The 21946-nt window shown below is 46.2% G+C and overlaps 3 protein-coding genes across 3 annotated transcripts; 2 read left to right on the top strand and 1 right to left on the bottom strand.

Moving 5' to 3' along the window:
* Positions 1-646: 646 nt before the first annotated feature.
* On the bottom strand, positions 647-6723 carry Gcc1 (GRIP and coiled-coil domain containing 1). Its single transcript, XM_005319409.5, has 2 exons — positions 4049-6723; positions 647-3290 (listed from the first exon to the last, which is right to left on the bottom strand). The coding sequence occupies exons 1-2, from the start codon at positions 5078-5080 to the stop codon at positions 1995-1997; spliced, it is 2328 nt and encodes a 775-aa protein (XP_005319466.1). The 5' UTR covers positions 5081-6723; the 3' UTR covers positions 647-1994.
* Positions 6724-7977: 1254 nt separating this feature from the next.
* Arf5 (ARF GTPase 5) lies at positions 7978-11024 on the top strand. The gene is made up of 6 exons (XM_005319410.3): positions 7978-8183; positions 8709-8789; positions 9129-9238; positions 9716-9787; positions 10285-10410; positions 10536-11024. Exons 1-6 carry the CDS (start codon positions 8117-8119, stop codon positions 10620-10622), a joined length of 543 nt encoding a protein of 180 aa, XP_005319467.1. The 5' UTR covers positions 7978-8116; the 3' UTR covers positions 10623-11024.
* A 1519-nt stretch (positions 11025-12543) lies between these two features.
* On the top strand, positions 12544-18838 carry Fscn3 (fascin actin-bundling protein 3). Its single transcript, XM_005319411.4, has 6 exons — positions 12544-12945; positions 13918-14614; positions 15152-15270; positions 17271-17430; positions 17913-18083; positions 18633-18838. Exons 1-6 carry the CDS (start codon positions 12802-12804, stop codon positions 18836-18838), a joined length of 1497 nt encoding a protein of 498 aa, XP_005319468.1. The 5' UTR covers positions 12544-12801.
* The last annotated feature ends 3108 nt before the right edge of the window (positions 18839-21946 follow it).

Here is a 21946-nt window from a genome sequence, read left to right as displayed (position 1 = left end):
GTCCATGTATAACTAAAATATATTTTTTAAAAAACTACTAAACAGAAATTGAACTGAATCTTTGCCTGGTTGATATTATTTTACAAGTCAAAAAGCACAGGAATTCAGTTCTAGAAAAGCAGCCATAACTTTGGATCTTTTCTATTCTGACCACAACTACCTGGAAATAACAACAATCCCAGATATAGAGGGGGCAAGGTAAGGAAATGAAGATAATCTATTATTATTAGCTTGATATCCTAAGATATTTTCCTGGGATATCATAAATTGTGATTTGTGTGGGTAATAAAGCATTCATAGAGAGATTACTTCTAAGGGCTGGGGATGTAGCTCAGTAATAGAGAGCTTGCTTAGAGGAAAAAAAAAAAAAAACTTTACTCCTACACTTTGAAGCAGTAATTTTGTAACCATCAAGCCTGCCCATTAAACCCTGGAGAAAGTCTCTTCCAATGTAGCTGCTCACACCCAAAAACACACAATTTGAGGCCAAGAAATCTGTGTTATAACTAAAGTGGTTCATTAAAACACTGAGATATTCATTCCTGGATTTAAGTTCATGAAGTAACATTATTTCCAAGCTTTTCATTCACATTTATATTCATACTCTTTGTGCCCTGATATATAAACACCATAAAAAACACACACATTAAGTGACTCAGGTTTAATGATTTCATAGTTTATAATCATCACTTGAACACATCACTTCTGTTCCATTTAAGTCTGCTCACTGTAAATAATCCAGGTCATCTGCCCTCCCACTAACATTGTTACCTGTTTTGCACACCTCAAACTCTCACAATACAGGCCTTTATGACCAAATAATACATATATATCAGTCCAGTTAGCAGCCAAGCATTGGTCTTTCAGGTCCAAAGACCTCTATATACAATGAGAGCAGAATGGGGAGTTGATACTATTTAGACCCAAGTTTTCTGAGAGCCTCCTTTCCGTTGCCTGAATAACAAGGCATCTTTCCTTAAGGGGCAGAATTAATCTATTTATGTCAAGATCCAATGGGAAGAAAGTAACCCAACCCAGCATCAATTGAACTTCTACCACTTTCCTGTGAGGGTCATGGCATTCTTTTGAATCTTCTGCACATATCTTCCCTGTCCCTACAAAAGCAAAAACATCTGGAAGCAACTCTTAGCAGGAAACCCTTTTATCCAAGCAGGATCTGTTAGAAGCTAGGTTTTATTTCTTAATGAAAATACAATGTTGAAGGGAAGATAGTAAAGTTATTTGCTCAAAATCTCAGTCCAACATAGAGTAAGGCAGGGACCAGGGAGAAAAGTCTATTTTAACCCAGCCCTGGCCCAAAGTTGGTCATTCAGAAAATCTCCAATCATAAACTAGTGCTCATAGTCCTCTCCAGGCCTCTCTAGGTTGATCTAGACAACAAATGGTGTGTTGTCTAGATTGCATGCCTATCTAGATTAGACTTTCCAGTTCCAGGATGAACTCACTATTCCTTGGCCCTTTGGACTCTTAGACAAAACCTGTCACAAACTTTCCAGCCTGGCTTTAAGTCCCCAGAGAATCGGGGCAGTAGTGGACCAGACTCAGACTGTGATGAGATGGAGTGAACAGCTAGTCGCTGTACATGTTCAGAAATTAACTGAACTCCTCTGGAGTCACACTTACTCCTAGCCCTGGACTAGGATCATAATATTAAGACAAAACGTATTATTTTAAAAGTTCTTAACACTTTCCCAGACTTGCACCTCTGGTCCTAACCTTTCTCTCACCTTCCACTTCCCCTCACATACACACCACCAGAAGATGCTGTCCCAACACTTTCCAATATCTCCTAGGCCCAGGATAAAGCAGCATTAATGGCATTTGGCAGAGAATCCCATCCCACATTGAAGACTCCTCCTCGGAGTTCAACACAATGAAGAAATAAATGATAACACAAGAGGAAGTAGCAATCAGAACCTGCCTATTCCCACACAAAAGAGGCACAGAGATTTCAGGTGTTAGTGAAAATGGTATCATCTCTTGCCAGAAGGCCACCAGCTGCCACCACTTGGGAGCCTCATTATCACTTGTTTCTCCTCTGGACTGAAGTGCAAGATGGTCAGTATGGCTGTAAGAGTCTGCTGGCGGCCCAGGCTGTCAGGCAAAGTCAGGAAGCGGTAGATGATGTTTTTGAGGTATTCTAGGTTAGCTCCCTCCCTGCTCCGATCCCTGATGTTCTTTTCAATGTGGCTCTGCAAGGCTCCCACCTCCTCTCGATGCCGCTCCCCTTCCTCCAGCAGCCGATCCTGCAGCTGGTGTGCCTCTACCTCCAGCCTGTGCTTCTGCTTCCTCAGGGATGTGATCTCCACTTCCTTACGGGCCAACTGCTCAGCATACAGGAAGAAAGTGGGCTCATTGGCTGCTGCAAGCTGCAGTGCTTGGGTCAGGCTATCTGGGGAAGATGTATCAGTTGAATCCCTGGAAACCCCACTGACCACAGGGCTTCTGCGTCCTGGTAACCCAGCAGACAAAGCCACTGAACGCAGTTGCTCCAGCTCCAAGTCCTTTTCAGCAAGCACAGCAAGGGCCCGGTCCCGCTGCTTGTGCAGCTCCTCCTCCAGTTTCAGCGTGCGGTCCCTGAAGTCCAGCTGGCTGCGCTCCATCTGCTGCCGGTGAAGCTGCTGTACCCGGGCCAGCTCCTGCTTCCAGTCCTCAGCCTCCTGCTGGTGCTGGCGCTCAAGCTCCTCACAGGACAATCGCAGGGAGATATACTTCTCTTTCAGCTCTGCAAGCTGTTCCTGTGCTGCCTCCAGTTCTTTAGCCAGATTCCCATCTTTGGTATTCTTGCTCTTCAGTACAACCTGAGCCCTCATCTTATAGCGCTCAAACTCTTCCTTCAGTTGTTTTAGCTCCTGTTGGTAGTAGAGTGCAGTGGCCTTCTCCCCATCCGCAGCCTCGGAGCTGGGCATTATCTCCAGGTCACAGAGCTTCTCCACATCCAGGGTCACCTGACTTTTCCTAGCTGCAACCTGCAGCAGCCTCTTCAGCTTCTCCATCTTATCCTTGAGGACATTGACATCCAGACTGGACTCATCTCCATGGCTATCTAGAGGGGACCGGCTAGAGGCTGCAAGAGCCAGGGTCTTGTTCTCCAGGTCCAGCTGCAGAATGCGCTCCTTCAGCTTCTGGATAGTCAGCTGGTCCTTCTGCTTGGCTTTCTCATAAGTGCCCAGCAATTCAGACACCTCAGATATTTGATTCTCTAGGGCTGCAACTCTCTGCTCTTCCACCTGAGACTGCTGGCGGAGCTGATCCTCTACAAGGGCTGTCTGCAAAACAAGGGAATAGACAAAAATGCATCCAGAAAAGCCATAAAGCCCTACAGCAAACTTTGGGAGAAAAAAGCAGGACAGGGGAGAAATAGGATCACAGGATTGGGGTGGCCTGATAAGAATGGCAACTGGAGATTTTTAAAGCTAAGCACTTTTGTATAGCTTCTGCTGTTCTGTTGAGTTTTCCATTTTCCACAGAGCTCACATATAAAGTATGTTCCAGTTGTCTATCATGTGGTTCCTCAAGTTCTATTAAGAAATCATTAAATTCTCTGTTTTTGCAACATTCCTGGAAGTTCAACAATGAGTTGGATTTCTGTCTACATTGAAAGGAAGCAGTATAAAGGAGCCCTTTTCCAAAACAGGCAAATAATGACTGAGAACAATTACAAGAGGTTATTTCTTCTGCAAAAATCCTCTTTGCCCCTTCAGTCATTCTGCCTAGAGGCAAGTAGCTCTAGGTATATATACACACTCCCTTTCACTGTACAGCTGCCACTATATTGCTTCACAGAGAACAACTAACTGGTAAGATGCCAACACTCTAAGGCTCAAAACTGTCTGGCTTAGACTCAGCCACACTCAGAACCTCTACATCCTATTGGATAGTCTACACACTCTGGATACTATCAACACCACACAGAACAGGATTTCCCAGGACCCGCTCCTGGAAGCTTTTAGATAGCCATCAGAAATGATAGTAGCTGAGAAGACAATAATTGAATTAATTGACTAACATTTGAAAAGATAGTTACCTTCCTTATTTCCTGCTGCAACTGAGCCTGGAAGTGGCTCTTAAGGCAGGCAGCCTCTTCCTGAAGCTCTTTCAGCCGGGGATCTGGCTGATTCCTCTCATCTCGAATGGCCTGCAGCTCACCTTTCAGCTCCTCCACTTCACGAGTCAGCTGCTTGGTCTGCAGTTCAAATCCTTCCATCTGATCAGCAGCATATGCCCGCCCTGCCAGGGCTTCTCGGGTCTCTTCTAAACGAAGCTCCAAATCCTGGCGCTGCGTCCTCTCCTCCTGCAGCAATTTCTGGAGCTCACGCAGCATCAAGGCATGGTCAGTCTGCTCTTGGGCCCGATCATGCTGTTGAGTTATAAGTCTGGCTTTGGTTTCTGCTATCTGTTCCTGCAACCCCTTCAATTCTCCCTCCAGACGGCCCCTCTCCTCCTCTGCCTTTTTATTGGCATCCTCCAAGTCCTGTTTCATCTTCTTCTTGTCAGCCAAATAAGAAGCCTCCATACGGGACTTCTCCTGGGTGACTGTGGCCAAGGCGCTGGTCAAAGTAGCCAACTGAGTCTTCAGCTGGTGCAGTCTTTTGTCTACCTCACTACCAGCAAAGAGCCCATCCCCACTGCTACTGCTAACGCCACTCTCTGATCCACTGGCCTCTTCAGACTTTGGAACTGGTGGTCCACGGGCTGATCTGTCATCTTCTACCCCACATTCGCCCTTGGTGCTAGTGAGACTGGCTGCAGTATCTAAACTGGTGGCGGTCCCAGTGCTATCCTCGCTGTGAGTGGAGCATCGGTCATCCACCGAGTCAGGAAAGGTGAGACCTGAAGGCTGGACACCTGCAAGGCCTACATCGGCCTCGTGGGATACCGATAGCACCTTGATGCTGGCCTCTAGCGCCTCTTTCTCCTTAAGCAGGCTTTTATAGGCGCGAACCACATCCTTTAGCCGCGCTTGGTACTGGAGAAGCTGCTTCTTCTGCGTCTCTATGGTTTCCAGTAGGTCCTTCTTGCTCGGGCCACTCCCGAAATTCATCCCAAACTTCTCCATGGGGGTTCCCAGCAGGTTGCTCCACGTCAGCGTTCGGGAAGCCCGGGAGAAGGCCGCGAAGACGCGATCTGGGGCTGGAAACTCAGCAACAAGGGCTGTCTGACCACAGCCACACACGAGTTCCACCGGGCGGTCCGCGACTCGACGCGGTCCGGGGACCAGTCTGGCAGAAGCGCCCGCCGGGTCCCAGGCGGCGGGGGCGGGAGCGGGAGCGGGTCCTGTCCCGTGGGCGGGGCGCCGCTGGCACCACCCGAGCGCACAGCCCAGATTCGTCCTCACTGGCTAAGAAGCCGCTCCGCCCTCTCCGCTGGTCCGGGGCCACCGCAGCCCGGGCCCGCCCCCTCGGCTCACCGTCCGCCAAGGGTTTACGCCGCACTGGGTCCCATCGTGACTTCCTAACTACCACAGCCGGCCGACAGCGGCGCTTCCGGGTCCGCTGGAAGTGACGACAGTTTGACGCCAAAGGCTCCGCCCCACAAGGGCACGAGGTGGGCGGGGCTCCTTCAGCGGGTTGGTGGGAGGCGGCCTGTTGAAAAACCAGCCCTAATGCGAGCCGCAGTGGACAGGCTTTGGGTAGAGAAGAGCTAGCAAAGTCCAGGACGCTGGAGTGATGGTTTGGTAAGGTCGACCAAGCTTGCTCTCGGGCTACGATCAGCAAGCGACAGGGGGCGACGTCGCACTGCGTTCTTCCCAAACACCCGTGTGAACTATCCAACTATTTGGAGCTGACTCCCTTTAAGACCTCAAAAACCGCATCTCTTTCTTGTACAACGTTTGGCATCTAATTAGCAAATGCTATAATAGTACTCCTACTTAGTTTTGCTGAGTTGATTCAACAAATATTTATAGAGGACACTCTGTACCTATAAGGATCCATCCTGAATGCCAGCTACATGTCCAGAAGCCTCATAAGAGTTTTACTGTTTAATCTTCACAAAATAATAATTAGCACTAGTAAGGAAACTTAACGCACACAGAAGATAAGTAACATGCCCAAGGTCACACAACAAGTAAGTTTAGAAATCCTGTCTGACTGACTCTCATCATACTAAGTTTTGTGCCAGGTGACAACATCATATGCCCTTGCCCTCAAGGAGCTCACAATCTAGTGAAGGTCCAGACATGCAAATACGTAGGTCCCGCTATCATATAGTATGTATGGCTATATTCAAAGAGGGGGAAGGTTTATCTAGGGGAGGCACAAATGGTCTCAGGGAAAATATTTGGGGATTTGAAGGATGAATAATTATTGCCCATCTAATTAGAGATGAGGGAAAGCAGCATTCTAGGCGGGTAAAAAGACTGCAAAGAATTCTGGGCTATAAGAGAACCTGACTCACCCAGGAAGCATTAAGAATCTTCTCAAGGAAGTAGCTTAGGGTATGGGAAGGAGGTGACAATAAATAGGGCTGCCACTCAACTTAAGGCATTTAGATTTTATCCTGGGTAAGGCATTAAAGAACTTTGACTCTCAAGAAGTGGACATCAGCAGACTTGTATGACATCGTAGGGGCAGGAGACCTGTGAGGAGGCTTTTTCAATCATGGAAAATGATGGTAGTAAAATAGGGTAGTGACAACAGGAATGGAAAAAGAGGTTGATAGAGCTTAGGATGTAAAATTGACCTGATTTGTTGGTTGCTAACTCTTAGTTTGGGAATCTTTGAAATGTATACTTTGACTTTTATAAAAGCCTTCTTCAGAATTCAAGACTATGACTGAAGAGTGAAAGAAAATTATGCAGTCACACATTTGGTTCCCTATAAGGATGGAGCAGGCCCTGGAGGTCAGTTTAGACCCAAGTTTTTAGTAGCCTTGATAACATCCATTGGTGTTATACAAAACATTCAGTGGCATCATTTCCTCTTTTTAATCTTCACCATAACCCCTTAAGTTAGGACATATATGTCTCTTTTTACAAATGAGAAAATGACAAAAGTTGTGGGGATCATTGAATGCAAATCCTCAAAAATATAGCAGACTTGATATTTGACCTAAGGCCTGAAATAGTGCCGGCATATAGTGGGCAATTAGTAAATATTTGTTGAATAAGTGAAGAGTTTTCAGACTCCCAGGTCAGCTCACCTCTAGTTCATGAGCGATTGATCCTGGGAATCCCGAATAGGCATAAAGCATGCCCTTGCTCTACTGAACAACCTAATAATCCAGTTCAACCCAACAATTACTGGTGAAGCACATAAATGTAAATTACCATGCTTAGATGTTAAAAATAACATTACATATGAAGCTCTTTACGACTAGGGAAACAAGATCCTCAAAAAATCCTGGATAGATGTGCAATAATAATACAGGTCCCCAAGTCTGGCAAAGAGAACTTCAGAAAGGCTTCCTGGCCCCAGGTGGAAAGGAAGAGTTCACAGGGAGATGAAGGCAAGGTGGAGTTCTCCAGTAGTGGGTCTGCAATCACTCTGTCCAAGGCTGGCTTCCACTGGTCCTGCAGACTGGGGATCTATGAACTAGGTGGTTTAAGGAACCATGAAAGCTAGCCCCCAGACACAAGTCGTGGAGACACCTACGGCACACAGAACACTCAGCCGGAGCCCAAAGGGCAAGAGAATACTAAGATCTCTGCACACAGCTTTCAAACCTCCTAAAAAAGGGGGTGCAAACAGTCAGTGCTACTAGTTCCCAAAAACTTAACCGGAGCATAGAGTGGTCTGGACGCAACAATTCCAAGCCCACGGCCAGCCACCAAATATAGGGATGGGGTCCGCTGTGAGCCTTTACTCAGCTCCCCTGGAGCTGCGGATCGGACAACTACAGCCCTGACAGAAACAAGGGGCGACTAGGTCAGGCCGCGGAGTCTGGTACAGCTTCTGTTCCGCCCGGCGTCCGGGCCTAGGGGCGGGGCTGAGGCGGGCCCGGAGGGGGCGGAGCCGCGTGACGTCCACCGGGCCGGGACGCGCGGAGGCGGCGGCGCCTCTTCCTGCTGCTGCTGCGCCCCATCCCCCCGCGGCCGGCAGGTTCCAGCCCGTACCCCGCGTCCGCGCCCGCGCCCCCGCCCCCGGGCCCCGCCATGGGCCTCACCGTGTCCGCGCTCTTTTCGCGGATCTTCGGGAAGAAGCAGATGCGGATCCTCATGGGTGAGGCAGATCGAGTCCGCGGCCCGAACCTGGGCGCCGGCCTCGGCGCAGCCCTCTCGCCCCCGCGTCCCTTCCAGCCCGGCTCACCTGGCTCTCTGACCTCGAGTCACCCACCTCCTAACCCTCCGAGGCCTCTGCTTTGAAGCGGTCCGGGGCCGCAGCGCCGCCTTCGGGGCCTGAAACCCGGAGCTGCGGGCCTGGGTGGGGTGAAGCTTCCTCCGCCCCAGCCCGGCTGCTAAGAAGGGAGGATTCCGCCCTTGGAAATGACTTTTTAAAGGAGCTCGGCCTTCCTCCCATGTCCCTCACCTCCCAGTCCAGTCCCGTCCCTAGCCCACTCTGTGGGCAGCAGTTGGTGCAAGCCACCCGGATTGCCCTGAAGGCCCCGAAGGTAGAGAACAGCGCGCACCTGGAGGCGCTCCCGCTCTCCGCCCCCATCACCATCAGCTGTCCAGGCTTCTACCTTTCCCTCGTCTCTAGGGGGCTCCCTCGCTCCCGTCTCCATCTCTGTGCCCCTTTCTGTTGCAGTTGGCTTGGATGCAGCTGGCAAGACTACGATCCTGTACAAACTGAAGTTGGGGGAGATTGTCACCACCATCCCCACCATAGGTGAGCCCCAGGGTGAGGCAGGGAGGATCTGGAAGCGCTGCGGCAGGCCTTCTCCGGGTCTGCTGAGGCCCTTATCTGGAGCTGACCATGACACCAGATATTGCTACTTGAGAAGTGGGTCACCATATCTCTACATTGCCGGATGGTGAGGGAGGCGGGATGGATGTGGCCTAGCCCCGCCTCATCTGTTGACAGCCAGTCCTCTTGGGTGCTGTTTCCCTTGGCCTTGATCATTGCCTTCTGGTTTTGTAACCCTGTTGAGATCTGAGTAGTTTTTAGTGAATTCCTTCCTTTCAGGACTTTTTCTCACCCACTTCACCCCACCCCCATTATCTGCAGGCTTCAACGTGGAAACAGTGGAATATAAGAACATCTGTTTCACAGTCTGGGATGTGGGAGGCCAGGACAAGATTCGGCCTCTGTGGCGGCACTACTTCCAGAACACTCAGGTGGAGTATGGAGGGGAACTCCCCAACCCCAAGAAAGGAAGAACTATTAGGACTAGATGAACTGAGCTTTTGGCTATAGACAGGGTCCATGAGACAGGAAGACCCACTGCCACCCACTTTGCTAGATTAGACTTTGCTCATCCTTCAGAACTCACCTTAGTCTTGTTCTTAGGCTTAGCTACCTTAGACTTCTGGGAAGCAGTATTCTGAGGCCACACTGCTTGATTTAGCTCCTTAGTATCTTTCCCTGATCCTTGCTCATCTTTTAGATAGACTGCCTCCTCTGAGATTGAATGCTGTATCCTTCACAGGGATTTCTTTAGTTTGTGGCAGGACTTATGCAAAGTCTTAGTGGAAGTTTACCAGATGAGAAGAGCTGATGTAACTAAAGATGAGAGAAGAGAGAAAGGGCCAGATTACACAGTGTGACCCAGAAGGGAGTGATTGCTTCTCCTTCCTTTCTTCCTTCTCACCAAGGGCCTCATCTTTGTGGTGGACAGTAATGACCGGGAGCGAGTCCAGGAGTCTGCTGATGAACTCCAGAAGATGGTAGGTACCCCGAATCCTAGGAACTGAGCCCTAGGTTTGGGGACAGAACAAACTCTGTGGTGGTATGGAAGTCTGGGAATTCCCAAGTATCAGAGGCCAGAAATGCGATTTTTTTTTTCTTTGTGGATATAACATGTTGTGTCTCTCTGTTGGCATAGGACAGAATTTTTTTCATGAATTTTCATACCTTCACATCTGAGCCTAGAAGATGGTGGAAAGAGGTGGCACCTCACATTCTTGCTTTTTCCACTTGGAAATTGTGTTATTTTGCCTAGGGCAGTTTCTCAAATTAGAAGACCTTTTCTAGACTTAAGTTTAGGCATCCTCAAGTTTATTTATAGCTCTTGATCTTGTGTTTAGCAGTAGACTACCATGCTACTCTGTTTTTCCAACAGAGAAGCTAGAAGGTAGAGTGGGGGCTTCCCAACACACCCACCAGAAGAGAACCTGTGGACCCAGTGGGGCCACCAGTTCTACCTTCTCTCTTCCCCTCCCAGCTGCAGGAGGACGAGCTGCGGGATGCGGTGCTGCTGGTGTTTGCCAACAAGCAGGACATGCCCAATGCCATGCCTGTGAGCGAGCTGACTGACAAGCTGGGGCTACAGCACTTGCGCAGCCGTACGGTAAGGATCCCGCTCTGCTTACACTATACCCTGCCTCTCACAGGAGAGCTGCAGGCTGTGGCAAAGATATAAAGAGACCCCTTTTCTTCCCTGCTGCTGACCTCTTTCTTTCCTTCTTCCCACAGTGGTACGTCCAGGCCACCTGTGCCACCCAAGGCACAGGCCTGTATGATGGGCTGGACTGGCTGTCCCATGAGCTGTCAAAGCGTTAACTCGCCAGGGGCAGGCCCCTGCTGCCCGGAAGCTCCCGCGTGCATCCCCGGGATTACCAGACTCCCGGGCTCCTCAGGCAGTGCCCTTCCCTCCCACTCTTCCCCCCCACAGACAGGCCTCTGCTCCTGCTCCTGCCTGCATGTTCTCTCTGTCGTTGGAGCCTGGAGCCTCACTCTCTGGGCACAGAGGGGTCCACTGTCCTGCCTGCTGGGACCTGCGGAAGGGCTTCCTGGCCAAGGCCCCCTCATCCAGAGGAGGAGCAGGGATCTGGGTTTACTTTTGTTTTTTCTGTTTTGGGTGTACCCTTGGGGCCAGGTTGTGGGGGTGGGGGGAAGTGAGGGCTCCGGGTGGTGCTATGATGTGGAACTGGATATTGAGTAATAAATTTGCTGTGGTTTGTACTTTGTGTTGTCTGTAACCTAGAAGCTGGATGCTGGTTCATTGGGTACAAAGAGACAATATGGGGGAGGCTCAAAGCAGCTGTGGCTGTAGGGCTAACATATATATGCATACACACACTCATCAAGCTCAGCTTCTCCCTCCTTATTCTTGGACTGGAAATATATAAGGTTTTCAGTAGAGGGAATTTCATTCCTTCCCTTATTCCGAGGAATGTCAGCTGCTGATAATAGAATCTACCTTCTTGGTTCTGTAAACTACCCATCCTAGCTATATAGAGTACTAGTTTTTCACAATTGCTTTACACACAGTGAAGGGAATGTGTGTTAAAAATATTGGTCCCACTGGGTGTGGTAATGCATGCCTATAATCCCAATGTCTCTGGAGGCTAAGGCTAGAGGATCACAAGTTCAAAGCCAACCTCAGTAACTCAGTGAGACCCTGTCTCAAAACTTAAAAATAAAAGGGGCTGGGGATGAGGCTCAGTGGTTAAGTGCCTCTGGGTTCAATCCCTGGTGTGTATGTGTGCAAATATATATATATATATATATATATATATATATATATATATATATATATATATAATTTGTGTACATGTATATATATGTCCCAAGGCACATTTCAGAAAATGTTTCATCAGAACTGGTCTGAGGCCCAATAATATCCATCTTTAAAAGTAACTAGATGCTCTGACACTGGCCAGAATCAAATTGCCTTATTTTACAAAACACAGGTAGAGTCTAGGGGTTACATACAGTTCCTTGCTCAGCACCACTGGACTCTATACCAAGTCCCCACCTACAGGGACTCAAAACACATGTAAGGAATTGGGTTGTGGGCTGATTCTGCCCATCTTCCCTTTCGATTCCAGCAAGGCTTAGAACCCATCAATATTGCCATCGTTTCTTGTTGTCTTTCTCCCATTTTTCTCCATGTATTTAGTTTCTCCAGTTTCTGGGCTAGGTTTTCTCCTTGAGTTTTGCAAGAAGTATCCCAAAGACTATTGGACAATAGAGCCTCTGTGGGGAAAGGCTGGTATCCTCATGGGCAGCTCTGGCTGTTTGCCCATCCAGCTGATCTGCCTGCTAGTGCAGCTGGGAGTTGGTAAGGATGGTGCTGGGGGCTCCTCCACCCAGACCCCTTATGCTGTCCCGAGTCAGCCCTTTCAGACCAATAGGAATTATTCCATTTTCCCTGATTGTCTATCTAGGGTTTCCTCAAACTTTCTATAAACCAACTTCTGAAGACATTTTGGCCTCATCTTCCCAAGGGCTCTAAAAGATGATGGATTTTTCTTGAGTATCTTGAACTTAAAAAAATACTTAAAACCACAAGAGAGTCAGACAGAACATACTTTCTGGGAAGAAAGCGGTTGATTTCTATCCCATTAATGAGAAACAGGTAAAGAAACGGAAGGACATGGCTAAAGTTGCAAGTTATGGTTCTAATTCCCAGTTAGCTCAGCCTACCTCATTGCCTGGAATGACACGGGGAGGCAAATGCTAGAGGCTTTAGACCCTCCTCCTCTGGACCGTGGATTGATGGTGCTGGGCCAGTGCCCTTTCCCCACTGTGTTGGGATAAGAGGCAACCATCACAGTCACAATGCTCCCGGGTCACAGAGGTGCCAGGCCGTAGGCCAACCTCTTTTGAGAAGTTCCCTCTGGGAACATCTTCTGGTGGGTACTACAGACCTTATTCGGGGCCCTATGGCCTGTGGAACCTCACCGCTGGGGGGAAGGCTGGGCCTGTCGGAGTCATCATCTGTAGCACTAGCCTCATGGATGAAATGGAATGGACAACCAGACATCCTAAGGCAGAGGATCTAAGGGTTGGGCTCATCAACTGGGCAGGAACTTACCTCACTTTTGAAGCATACAAAAATACAGTCACAACTACTGCAAAGAGTTTGGGCAGAAAACAGGTAACAAGGCAAACTTTCTGAACAGCCAATCTCTGTGTGTGTGTGTGTGGCAGAGAGGGTGCACTCTCGACCTAATCATCTTTTCTAATCCTTGCCATTGCCTAGCCAAGACCCTTCTACTCCAGGCTTCTGCTCATGGGTCTGCACTGCTCCATCTCTTTCCCCAAGATGAAGCCTCAACCCTGGCCTGGCTGCCTTACCCTGTTCTGCTCCTTACCCTCTATCCCAGCCCAGGGTGGTTGTGTCATCACAAAGAGAAGTGGAGAGCCCAGCTGAAGGCAGAACTGTGGGCATCCAGGGGAAGTTGGACCAGTTGGACTGTAGTGCAAGGCCTGTTTCTATTCTGGTTGTAGTTTGAAAATGGAGTATTCTAGAAGTACTTGCGGAGACTCCATTTCCATTTTAGAAAAGACTGTAGGCATCTCTGGAATGGGGGCTAGAGTGAGGCAGGAGCAAAGTATTCTACCTTATAATAAAGTTGACCACAGTGAACCAGGCAATTGCATCTTAGTGGTTTACTCTTGGAGCTGGGCATATCTCTAAAAGCTCTTGCTTTTCTCCTGCTCTGTTTGGGAAGTTGCCTATAGGGATGGAGGTTTAGTTGAGTGTGCTATCAAGGGGCAACAGTAAGGACAAAAGAAGTAAAATTTAAACCAAAGCTTTTCTTATAAAATTAGGTATTGAAGGATAGAATTCCTTTGGTTTACCTTTGGTTAGCTGGAGATGAGCATCTAGAACTTCTCTTTAGATCTTGAGGAACCCTATGGTGGAATGGCCCAGAGATCTTTCTATTACTATTAGTTGGGAGAGTGGAAGAGCTGACAGCAAGGAGACACCAGGGCAGACATGGAGGGGAAGGTGGTTGGTCTTGGTAAGTGCAGGGGTGATAACAAGGGTTATGGTTGTGGGATTTCTCAGTATAGTTACTTGGCAGCACTGATTTCCCTCTTTTTGCACCATCCATGCCTCCAGACCTGGGAGCTCCTGGTTAGCAATGAACATGAGGCACAGGCTGTGATACGACTAAAGAGCTTGCAGGGTCTCTACCTTCTCTGTGAGGCAGATGGCACTGTGAGCTATGGTCGGCCAAAGAACAGCCACCATGGATGCTTCCTACTCCGTTTCCACCGGAATGGCAAGTGGACCCTCCAGTGCATAATCTCTGGTCGTTATCTGGAGTCTGATGGTGAGGATGTGTTCTGCAACTCCCAGGTCCTCTCTGCTTACCATATGTGGACCCCCCGGCCAGCCCTGCATGTCCACGTGACCCTGTACAGCCCTGTCTACCACAGCTACGCCCGGGCTGACCACACTGTGGGCCGCATCTGGGTGGATGCAGCAGTCCCCTGCCTAGAAGAATGTGGCTTCTTGTTGCACTTCCAAGATGGATGCTACCACCTGGAAACCTCTACTCACCACTTCTTGTCCCATGTAGACCGACTGGTTGCCCAAACATCACCACAAACAGCTTTTCATATGCAAGTACGGCCTGGAGGGCTTGTGGCACTGTGCGATGGAGAAGGTGGTTCATTATATCCACATGGTGCACATATGCTCCTGGGCCTGGGCTCCAATCCCATGAAGGGCCAGGAGTGGTTCATCCTACAGCACTTCCCAACCTGGGTCAGCCTCAGGTCAAAGGCTCGGAAATTCATTTCAGTCATCTATGGCAAGTGTGGGCTCCAACACAGCCATGGAGGGAGGAAGGACCTTCTGTTGAAAAGAGGAAATGAATCTGGGCTCTATAAGGGTGTTTTGTTTTGTTTGTTCCTTCCAGTAATGAGATTGAACCCAGGGCCTCGTGCATACTGGGCCAGCACTTTACCATTGAGCTACATCCCAACCCTTTTTAAATGAATTTTATTTTGAGATATGGTCTTACTAAGATACCTAGGCTGGCCTCAAACTTGTAGTCCCCCTTCCTCAGCCTCTTGGAATAGCTGGGATTATAGGCATGTGCCAAGGGTTTTTGAACCTGCTTATCAGGAAGATCCTGGTGTCCCAAAGGAGGTCTCTTGTGGAGTAGAAAAGGACAAAAAATCAGGGATATGGGGGTTTGGAGAAAAGTCACTTGAGTTAGACTATGGCCATGAACTATGGTCCAACATAGGTAATGGAGGTTGAGGAGGGAAAGTAGCGGAAGTTCAGCAATAGGCATGAAGGAGGAGCCAGGCTTGAGTTCTAATGACATGCACTTCCTCTACAGATGCTGAGGTGTGTGCTGCCTCTGAGCAATTGACCCCAATGTCATTGTTCCAGTTTGAATGTGACTGTGAGAACCCCATCTTGCAGCTTCGTTCAGCCAATGGCTACTACCTAGCCCAGGTAAGACTTTGGCTTTCAAAGCAATAAACCATAAGCTCTGTGCTCTCTCTTTCTAGACACACTTCCTCCTTCTCCAAGGCAGATACCAAGATGGATAGATGAACAGTGAAGGGCCTTGCCTCATAAACATTTAATCCTCTTTTTAAAAAATCAACTTTATTGAGGCACAACTTAAATATACATCATATATATATATATGATGTATACTTAATGATGATATACACTATATATGTATGTATATATATACATATATATAGTGTTTAATATGTAGCCTATATACTTTTATTATATGAGTTAAATACACATCCAATTTAAGTATAAAATTCAGAAGATTTTAACAAATGTATACACCCATACCACCATGCCACAAGTTACAGGATTTTTGTGGGTGTTTTTGGTACCAGGAATTGAATTTAGGGACACTCAACCACTGAACCACATCCCCAGCCCTTTTTGTAATTTATTTAGAGACAGAGTCTCACTGAGTTGCTTAGTGCTTCGATGTTGCTGAAGCTGGCTTTGAACTTATGATCCCCCTGCCTCAGCCTCCTAAACCCCTGGGATTACAAGCATGCGCCACCACACCTGGCAAAGCTTCTCACTCAAGTTATAGAATATTTCTACCACCATAAAAACTCATTTCTGCCCCCTTCCAGTCTGTTTACCTCCACCTGTGACCCTCCCACACCACTGATCTGTGTTCTGCCATTATGGATTAGACTTGCCCATTCTAGAATTTCATATAAAGGAACTTAAATGGTATGTATACCTTTTTTTTTTGCTGATTAGTATTCTCTAATACTACTCATAAACATAAACATGATTTGTTTATTCATTCATTTGTTCATGAACATTTGTTTCCAGTTTGAACTGTGATGAATAAAATTGCTATGAGAATCTGTAGACAAGTCTTTTTTGTGCCTATTTATTTATTTATTTGGGGTAAATACCCACAGTTAGAATTACTGGTTCATAAATCTGCATTTAACTTTATGAGAAAATGTCAGCCAGCACAGTGGCTGGCATAAGTCTAAAGTCCCAAAAAGAGGATCACAAGTTCGAAATCAGCCTCAGCAACTAAGGGAGACTCTGCCTCAAAATTTTAAAAAGGGAGGGGTTTGGAAATATAGCTCAATGGTGAAGGGCCCATAGGTTCAATTCCTAGTACCACAAAAAAGAGTTAGTTTTCTAAAAATGACTATACTATTTTGCATTTTTACCAGCAATTTATGTAAGCTCTAATTGTTCCATGTTCTCACCAACACATGATATTGCCTGTCTTTTTAATTATAGCTACTTTAGAGGGTGCATAATGACATCTATGATGGGTTTAGTTTGAGGGTACAATTACAATCAGTCATTCTTAATCAGTCATGTTTTTGTTGGCTATTTGCATATCTCCTCTGTGAGGTGGTTGTTCAAATCTTTTACCCATTCATTGCTGGAATAATGCCAAGTTGGAAGGGATCTTTATAAGTTCTAAATTTAAGTCTTTTGACAAATATATGTATTATAAATATTTTCTCCCAATCTATGACTTTTCTTTTTGTGTACTTAATGGTCTTTTAGAAGCAAGTTTTTAATTTCAATGAAGTCAAGTTTGTTAATTTTTAAATATTTACTGCCTTTTTTTTTTTTGGTAGCAAGAAATCATTGCCTACTCCAAAGTTACAAAGGATTTCTCTAAATTTTTCTTCTAGATGTTTTATAGTTTAACTCTCTTTTATGTCTATGATCCATTTCAAAATGATTTTAGAGTCAGGGCCTACATTTATTTTTCTCCATATGATATCCTGGTCCCTCTTTTTATGCTGTGATCTGAGATACAATATAGGCTAGGGGAAGTGGAAGAGCTGAGGTCACAACCTGCCTTCCAGAAGGATTTGAAAGCATAAAGCATGCTCTGGGGTAGGATGTGCAAAGAGGTCCAGGAATAAAAATATGGGAAGAAAACTGAAATTGTGGGTCCTTCATTGTGGTTCCTTTTCTCTGGTATCTAGCGGCGCCACAAGTCATTGATGGCTGATGGGCATCCAATGGAGTCTGATACCTTCTTCCGTGTACACTGGAATTGTGGCAAGATTATCCTGCAGTCTTCCAATGGGCGCTTTTTGACTACTGCTGCCAATGGCCTGCTGATGGCCAGTGCTACCATTCCAGGTGAGCTAAGCAGCCTTACTGCCAGATTATTTCAAGCCAGAGGTACTTTATCAAGGAGCTAACATGTGACTTTTTTTTAAGGCATTGGAAGCACTGGAGTTGGGTCATAAGCTTTAGGTCTACATAACCACTCAGTCACTGAGTTTTTGTTACCTCCTGAGCAAGTCACCAGTTTGAGTCTCAGTTTTATCATCTGTAAAAATGAACATGATATCTACTCTGCTGCCTCATAGGGTTGTCATAAGCATTAGATAGATTAACAAATCCCTAAGGAAGGAAGAATATTCAAATTTCTTGGGCTCCACACTATGTTAGGTGCTCTCACAAACATTGCACAAGTGCCCTAACATAAGACAAAACAGGTGTTCACTAAATGTTAAGATAGTAACAATAGCCTCCTTCAGTTAGGGTTCCCTTCCTGCTTCCATCCTAGAAAACATTTAAGACATCCCAACTAGATTTCTCCTCCCTGTTTCTTTCAGGTCCAAATGAGGAGCTGGGGATTCGATTTGCCAACCGCCCTTTCCTTGTTTTGCGAGGTCGGTATGGGTATGTGGGCTCCTCATCAGAGCATGACCTCATACAGTGCAATATGGATGAACCCGACTGCATTCACCTTCTGCCCTGCCGTCAGGGCATCTACCACTTCCAGGGTGGGTGGTTGCTTTTCCCCACTCCAAGGTTCAAATCCAGCCCCTGCTTTAGCCCTAGCCCAGATTTAAGGACAGCCACTTAGGCCTTCTCATCATTCATCGGAAAGGGGAAAACCAAGCCAGGCACAGTGGCACATGTCTGTAATCCCAACAAATTGGGAGGCTAAGGCAAGAGAATTCCAAGTTCAAGGCCAGCCTCAGCAACTTAGGGTGGCCCTAAGTAACTTAATGAGACCCTTTCTCAAAATGAAGAATAAAAAGGGCTGGGGATGTAGCTCAGTGGTAAAGTGTCCCTGGATTCAATCCCTGGCACCAAGAAAAAAAAGAAAGAAAGAAAAGAGAAAACTGAGTTTTTGTTTGTTTTCACACTTCAAGACTCCAGAGTGGGTTGGCAGACCAGGAACCTGTTGACCTTCCTGCATTTCTGCAGAAGGACTTACCAACCCAGGCAGGGGAGGGTAGCATGCCTCCAGGAAGCCCCCTCAGAGGCTACACTGCTGGAGGACTCCCCTCCAAACAACCCACCGACCTGAGCTCTTCCCTCCCCAGCACAGGGTGGATCCTTCTGGTCAATAACATCCTTTGGCTCCTTCCGCCCTTGGGGAAAATTTGCCCTCAACTTCTGCATAGAACTTCATGGAAGCAACTTGCTCACAGTGCTGGCACCCAATGGCTTTTACATTCGAGCCGACCGAAGTGGCACCCTAATGGCAGACAGCGAAGATGTTACCAAAGAGTGTATCTGGGAATTTTAGGTAAGGGGAGAGTAGGTAAGGACTTGGGACTAGGGGAGCAGAGTGGGGAGGCGGATGGGGACATGTGTAATGGAGACACCAAAATGCACTACTGGGCTGACTTCTGTCCAAGATTTGATTAACTTCAGACATATTCCAAATCCATGCCATTCCTTAGGGACTTCTAAACATGGATTATCTAGAGAGGAGAGAAGAAATCATATCTCGATTATGCCATACTGAAGTGTGCTTCCAAGCAAAACTGGAGGGAACAGAGTGAGATGTGCTTGCCTACTTCTCCTATATAAGATGCAGAATTTGCCTTATTTGGGAGATAAATGAGTGACTTTTAAGGATTATGAAGGTGGAAAAAAATATGCTTTTTATTCTATGCACTTTTTATCCCTATCCCATGGATCCCTGGCTCTCCAATATTTATCTCTAGCCTTGATCCTCCTTGGCAACTATAATTTCATCTCTCTCCTGAAAGAACCAAAGTTAAGTCCACTTCACCCTGTCAGTCCCTCAAATTCAGCACAGCTGAAATCAGTTCCCCAGCCTCCTTTCCTAAAATGATTCTCTTCTACCATCTTGTTTTCTTTCCTGTCATCTTAGGCACTGCCAAAACCCCAGATGCTCAGGCTCAAGACTCTCTCTGCCTTGCTCCTTTGGCCCCTTCATCAAACTCTGACAATTCTTGAGAACTTTCTTAGCAATGCCTCTTGAGTGCTTGCTGCTTCAGAATAACCCTGGCAGTCCCAGGTTTTTCATCAAAAGCCTGCCCTGTTCCCATCGCTCCTCAGCAGCACTCCCTGCTCCCAGATCCATCCCCACCCAACTCTTCTTTCTTAAAGTGCAGCTTCCCTTTTACTGTTTTTCCTTTACAATAATCCAGGGTGCCTTGTTATTCTTTGTCCTGAACCTTCACAATCAGTCTCACTTTCCTGGCTTGGAAAGTCACAGGATATTGTAGAAAGCACTTTGATTTTGCCATCAGACAGACCTTGAATCAAGAGCTAATGAGCTTGTAAGCTAGCTCTGTGACTTTAGGGAAATTACTTTCACATTTTTAGGTCTCCCATGTTCCCTATAAAATGGGAACTACTACACCAGAAGTATTAGGAAGGTTAAATATCAGTCCGCATCTAAATATGGACCCTGAGTATGTATTCAATCTTTCCCATTTTCTGCCAGTTTTCTACACATACTCTTTACTATGGCCAAAATGAGAAAAATAAAATGAAATTCCATCCTTCTTCAGCTTTCTTAACTATTTCATGAAGAGTTTATTGAACTCAAAAATTTCAGGATCCTTCCAAGCCTGACATTCTAGTAGTGTACTGTAGTGGTCATTTCTAGTCTCAGACCTGGACTGTAATTAGGTTTTTTATCAATTAAACTTTGTTGCTTGATTTTAGGCAAATGAACTTCTCAAAGCCTGTTTCTTGTGGGTGAAATAGGAACCTAATATTGACTTGGTAGGATAGTTATGAAGATTGCACGAGAGAATGAATGCAAAATGCTTGGTGAAAGTTGGCACCTAGCACACCCTCATTCTATCAAACTCTCTGATCCAGTTCAAATTCTTAATAAACTAGGGCCAGGGGTGTGTAGCTCAATGGTAAAGCACACATATAACATTCTTGAGGCCTTGGTATCTAACCCAGCAACAAAAGAAAACAAAACAAAATCAACAAAAGACAAATTCTTAGTAAATTATTTTTCTTGTTAACCTTGGTATTCCTCTGAACTTCTATGGGAGGTGTTTTGTTTTGTTTTTTCCCCCCACCACTAAAAAAAAAAAAATCCTGCCTTTTTCTGTAAGTAAACTTCACATGTGTCTGGTGTTTATCTCTCTTGAAGGATGGGGCAAATCATTTTATTTCCTCTTCCCCCCCCTAGGATCTTACCCAATAGTCTCCTAAAAGCTAGAAATGACTGTAAATGACAGATAACTAAAAATGTTTGTTTCTTGTTCCCTCCCAGGCCAACAGGATGCCACCTGCCAAACTCCAAATCCTCCAGAAAAATACTACTGCACTAAACAGAACAGGAACCCCAGAGTCAAGATCCGAGAGAAGAATATCTGTTACACAACTTTTCCTACCCAGTTTAGCAAAACACCTGTTTTGAGCAACAATACATCACAACAGGCCACCGAAAAAAAATCCTTGTGTGCATCTGACTCTGAAGAGAGTAGGGGTAGGGCTGAGGGTAGAGACTGAGTCTCCAGGCTGCTGTAAGTTCCATTAAGGAGAAAAGGAGACCAAATGGTAAAGTTCTTCCACTCATCCTCTTTATCACTACCCAGAACCACTAATCTTTTCCTAGTGGTCCCACGAGGATCCAATCTTGCCCTGAAGGATTCAGAAATAAGATATGACTTTAAATGTGCTTTTTGTTCAGAACAAATGAAGAATTGTTAATCCTATGGGCATAGGGTAATGGTAATAACACTTTACACCTGTATGGCCCACTGTCTGGCCTCCCTCTTCTGCAGTTCAACAGATTTCCCTGCCCTATCATTGTCTTTGATCCAGTGAAGTGGACCCCACCATACTTCCTCTACCATTTCTCACCCTTTACAGGGAGCTGAAGTTCTTTGACCAAGGTCCCATGCCTAATGACAAAAGAGCTTCACGTCTAACTCAAATTTTCTGACCCTGATGTTTGCTATTCTTTCCAGCAAAGCACCATTTCTAAAAATATCCTTTATTCCTGCTCTGTCTTTATAGTGTGGGCCTTTATCTACCTAATAATTACCCTATTAATGTTTTTTCTATTGACACAGACTCAAACACATTTATTTAGAAAGCAATATGTTTATCACTATCATAAAGCAAAAAAATCCAAATGGCTTGCCATAAGTAGAAAGCTGACTATAAAAAATAAATACAATGAAAATAAAATGTTATTATCAAATCCCAATTAGACTCCCCCTCCCCACCCAAGACTCCCTTTTCTCCTTAAAAGGGAATTTAACAACTGTTAAAGAGGTGCTAAATGAATCAAAATGGAATTTTTGATGCAATTAGACTTGAAAAGAAGTTGAAAAGGGAACGTTTGCTCAACTTCTAACTCGCTGTTATTTAAAGCAGTGGCCACACAACTCCTAAAATATTTCCACAC

Source organism: Ictidomys tridecemlineatus, chromosome 2 (assembly GCF_052094955.1).
Source record: "Ictidomys tridecemlineatus isolate mIctTri1 chromosome 2, mIctTri1.hap1, whole genome shotgun sequence".
NCBI lineage: Eukaryota > Metazoa > Chordata > Mammalia > Rodentia > Sciuridae > Ictidomys > Ictidomys tridecemlineatus.
The sequence above is the reverse complement of the archived record's forward strand: the minus strand, read 5'-3'. Positions and strand labels throughout refer to the sequence as shown.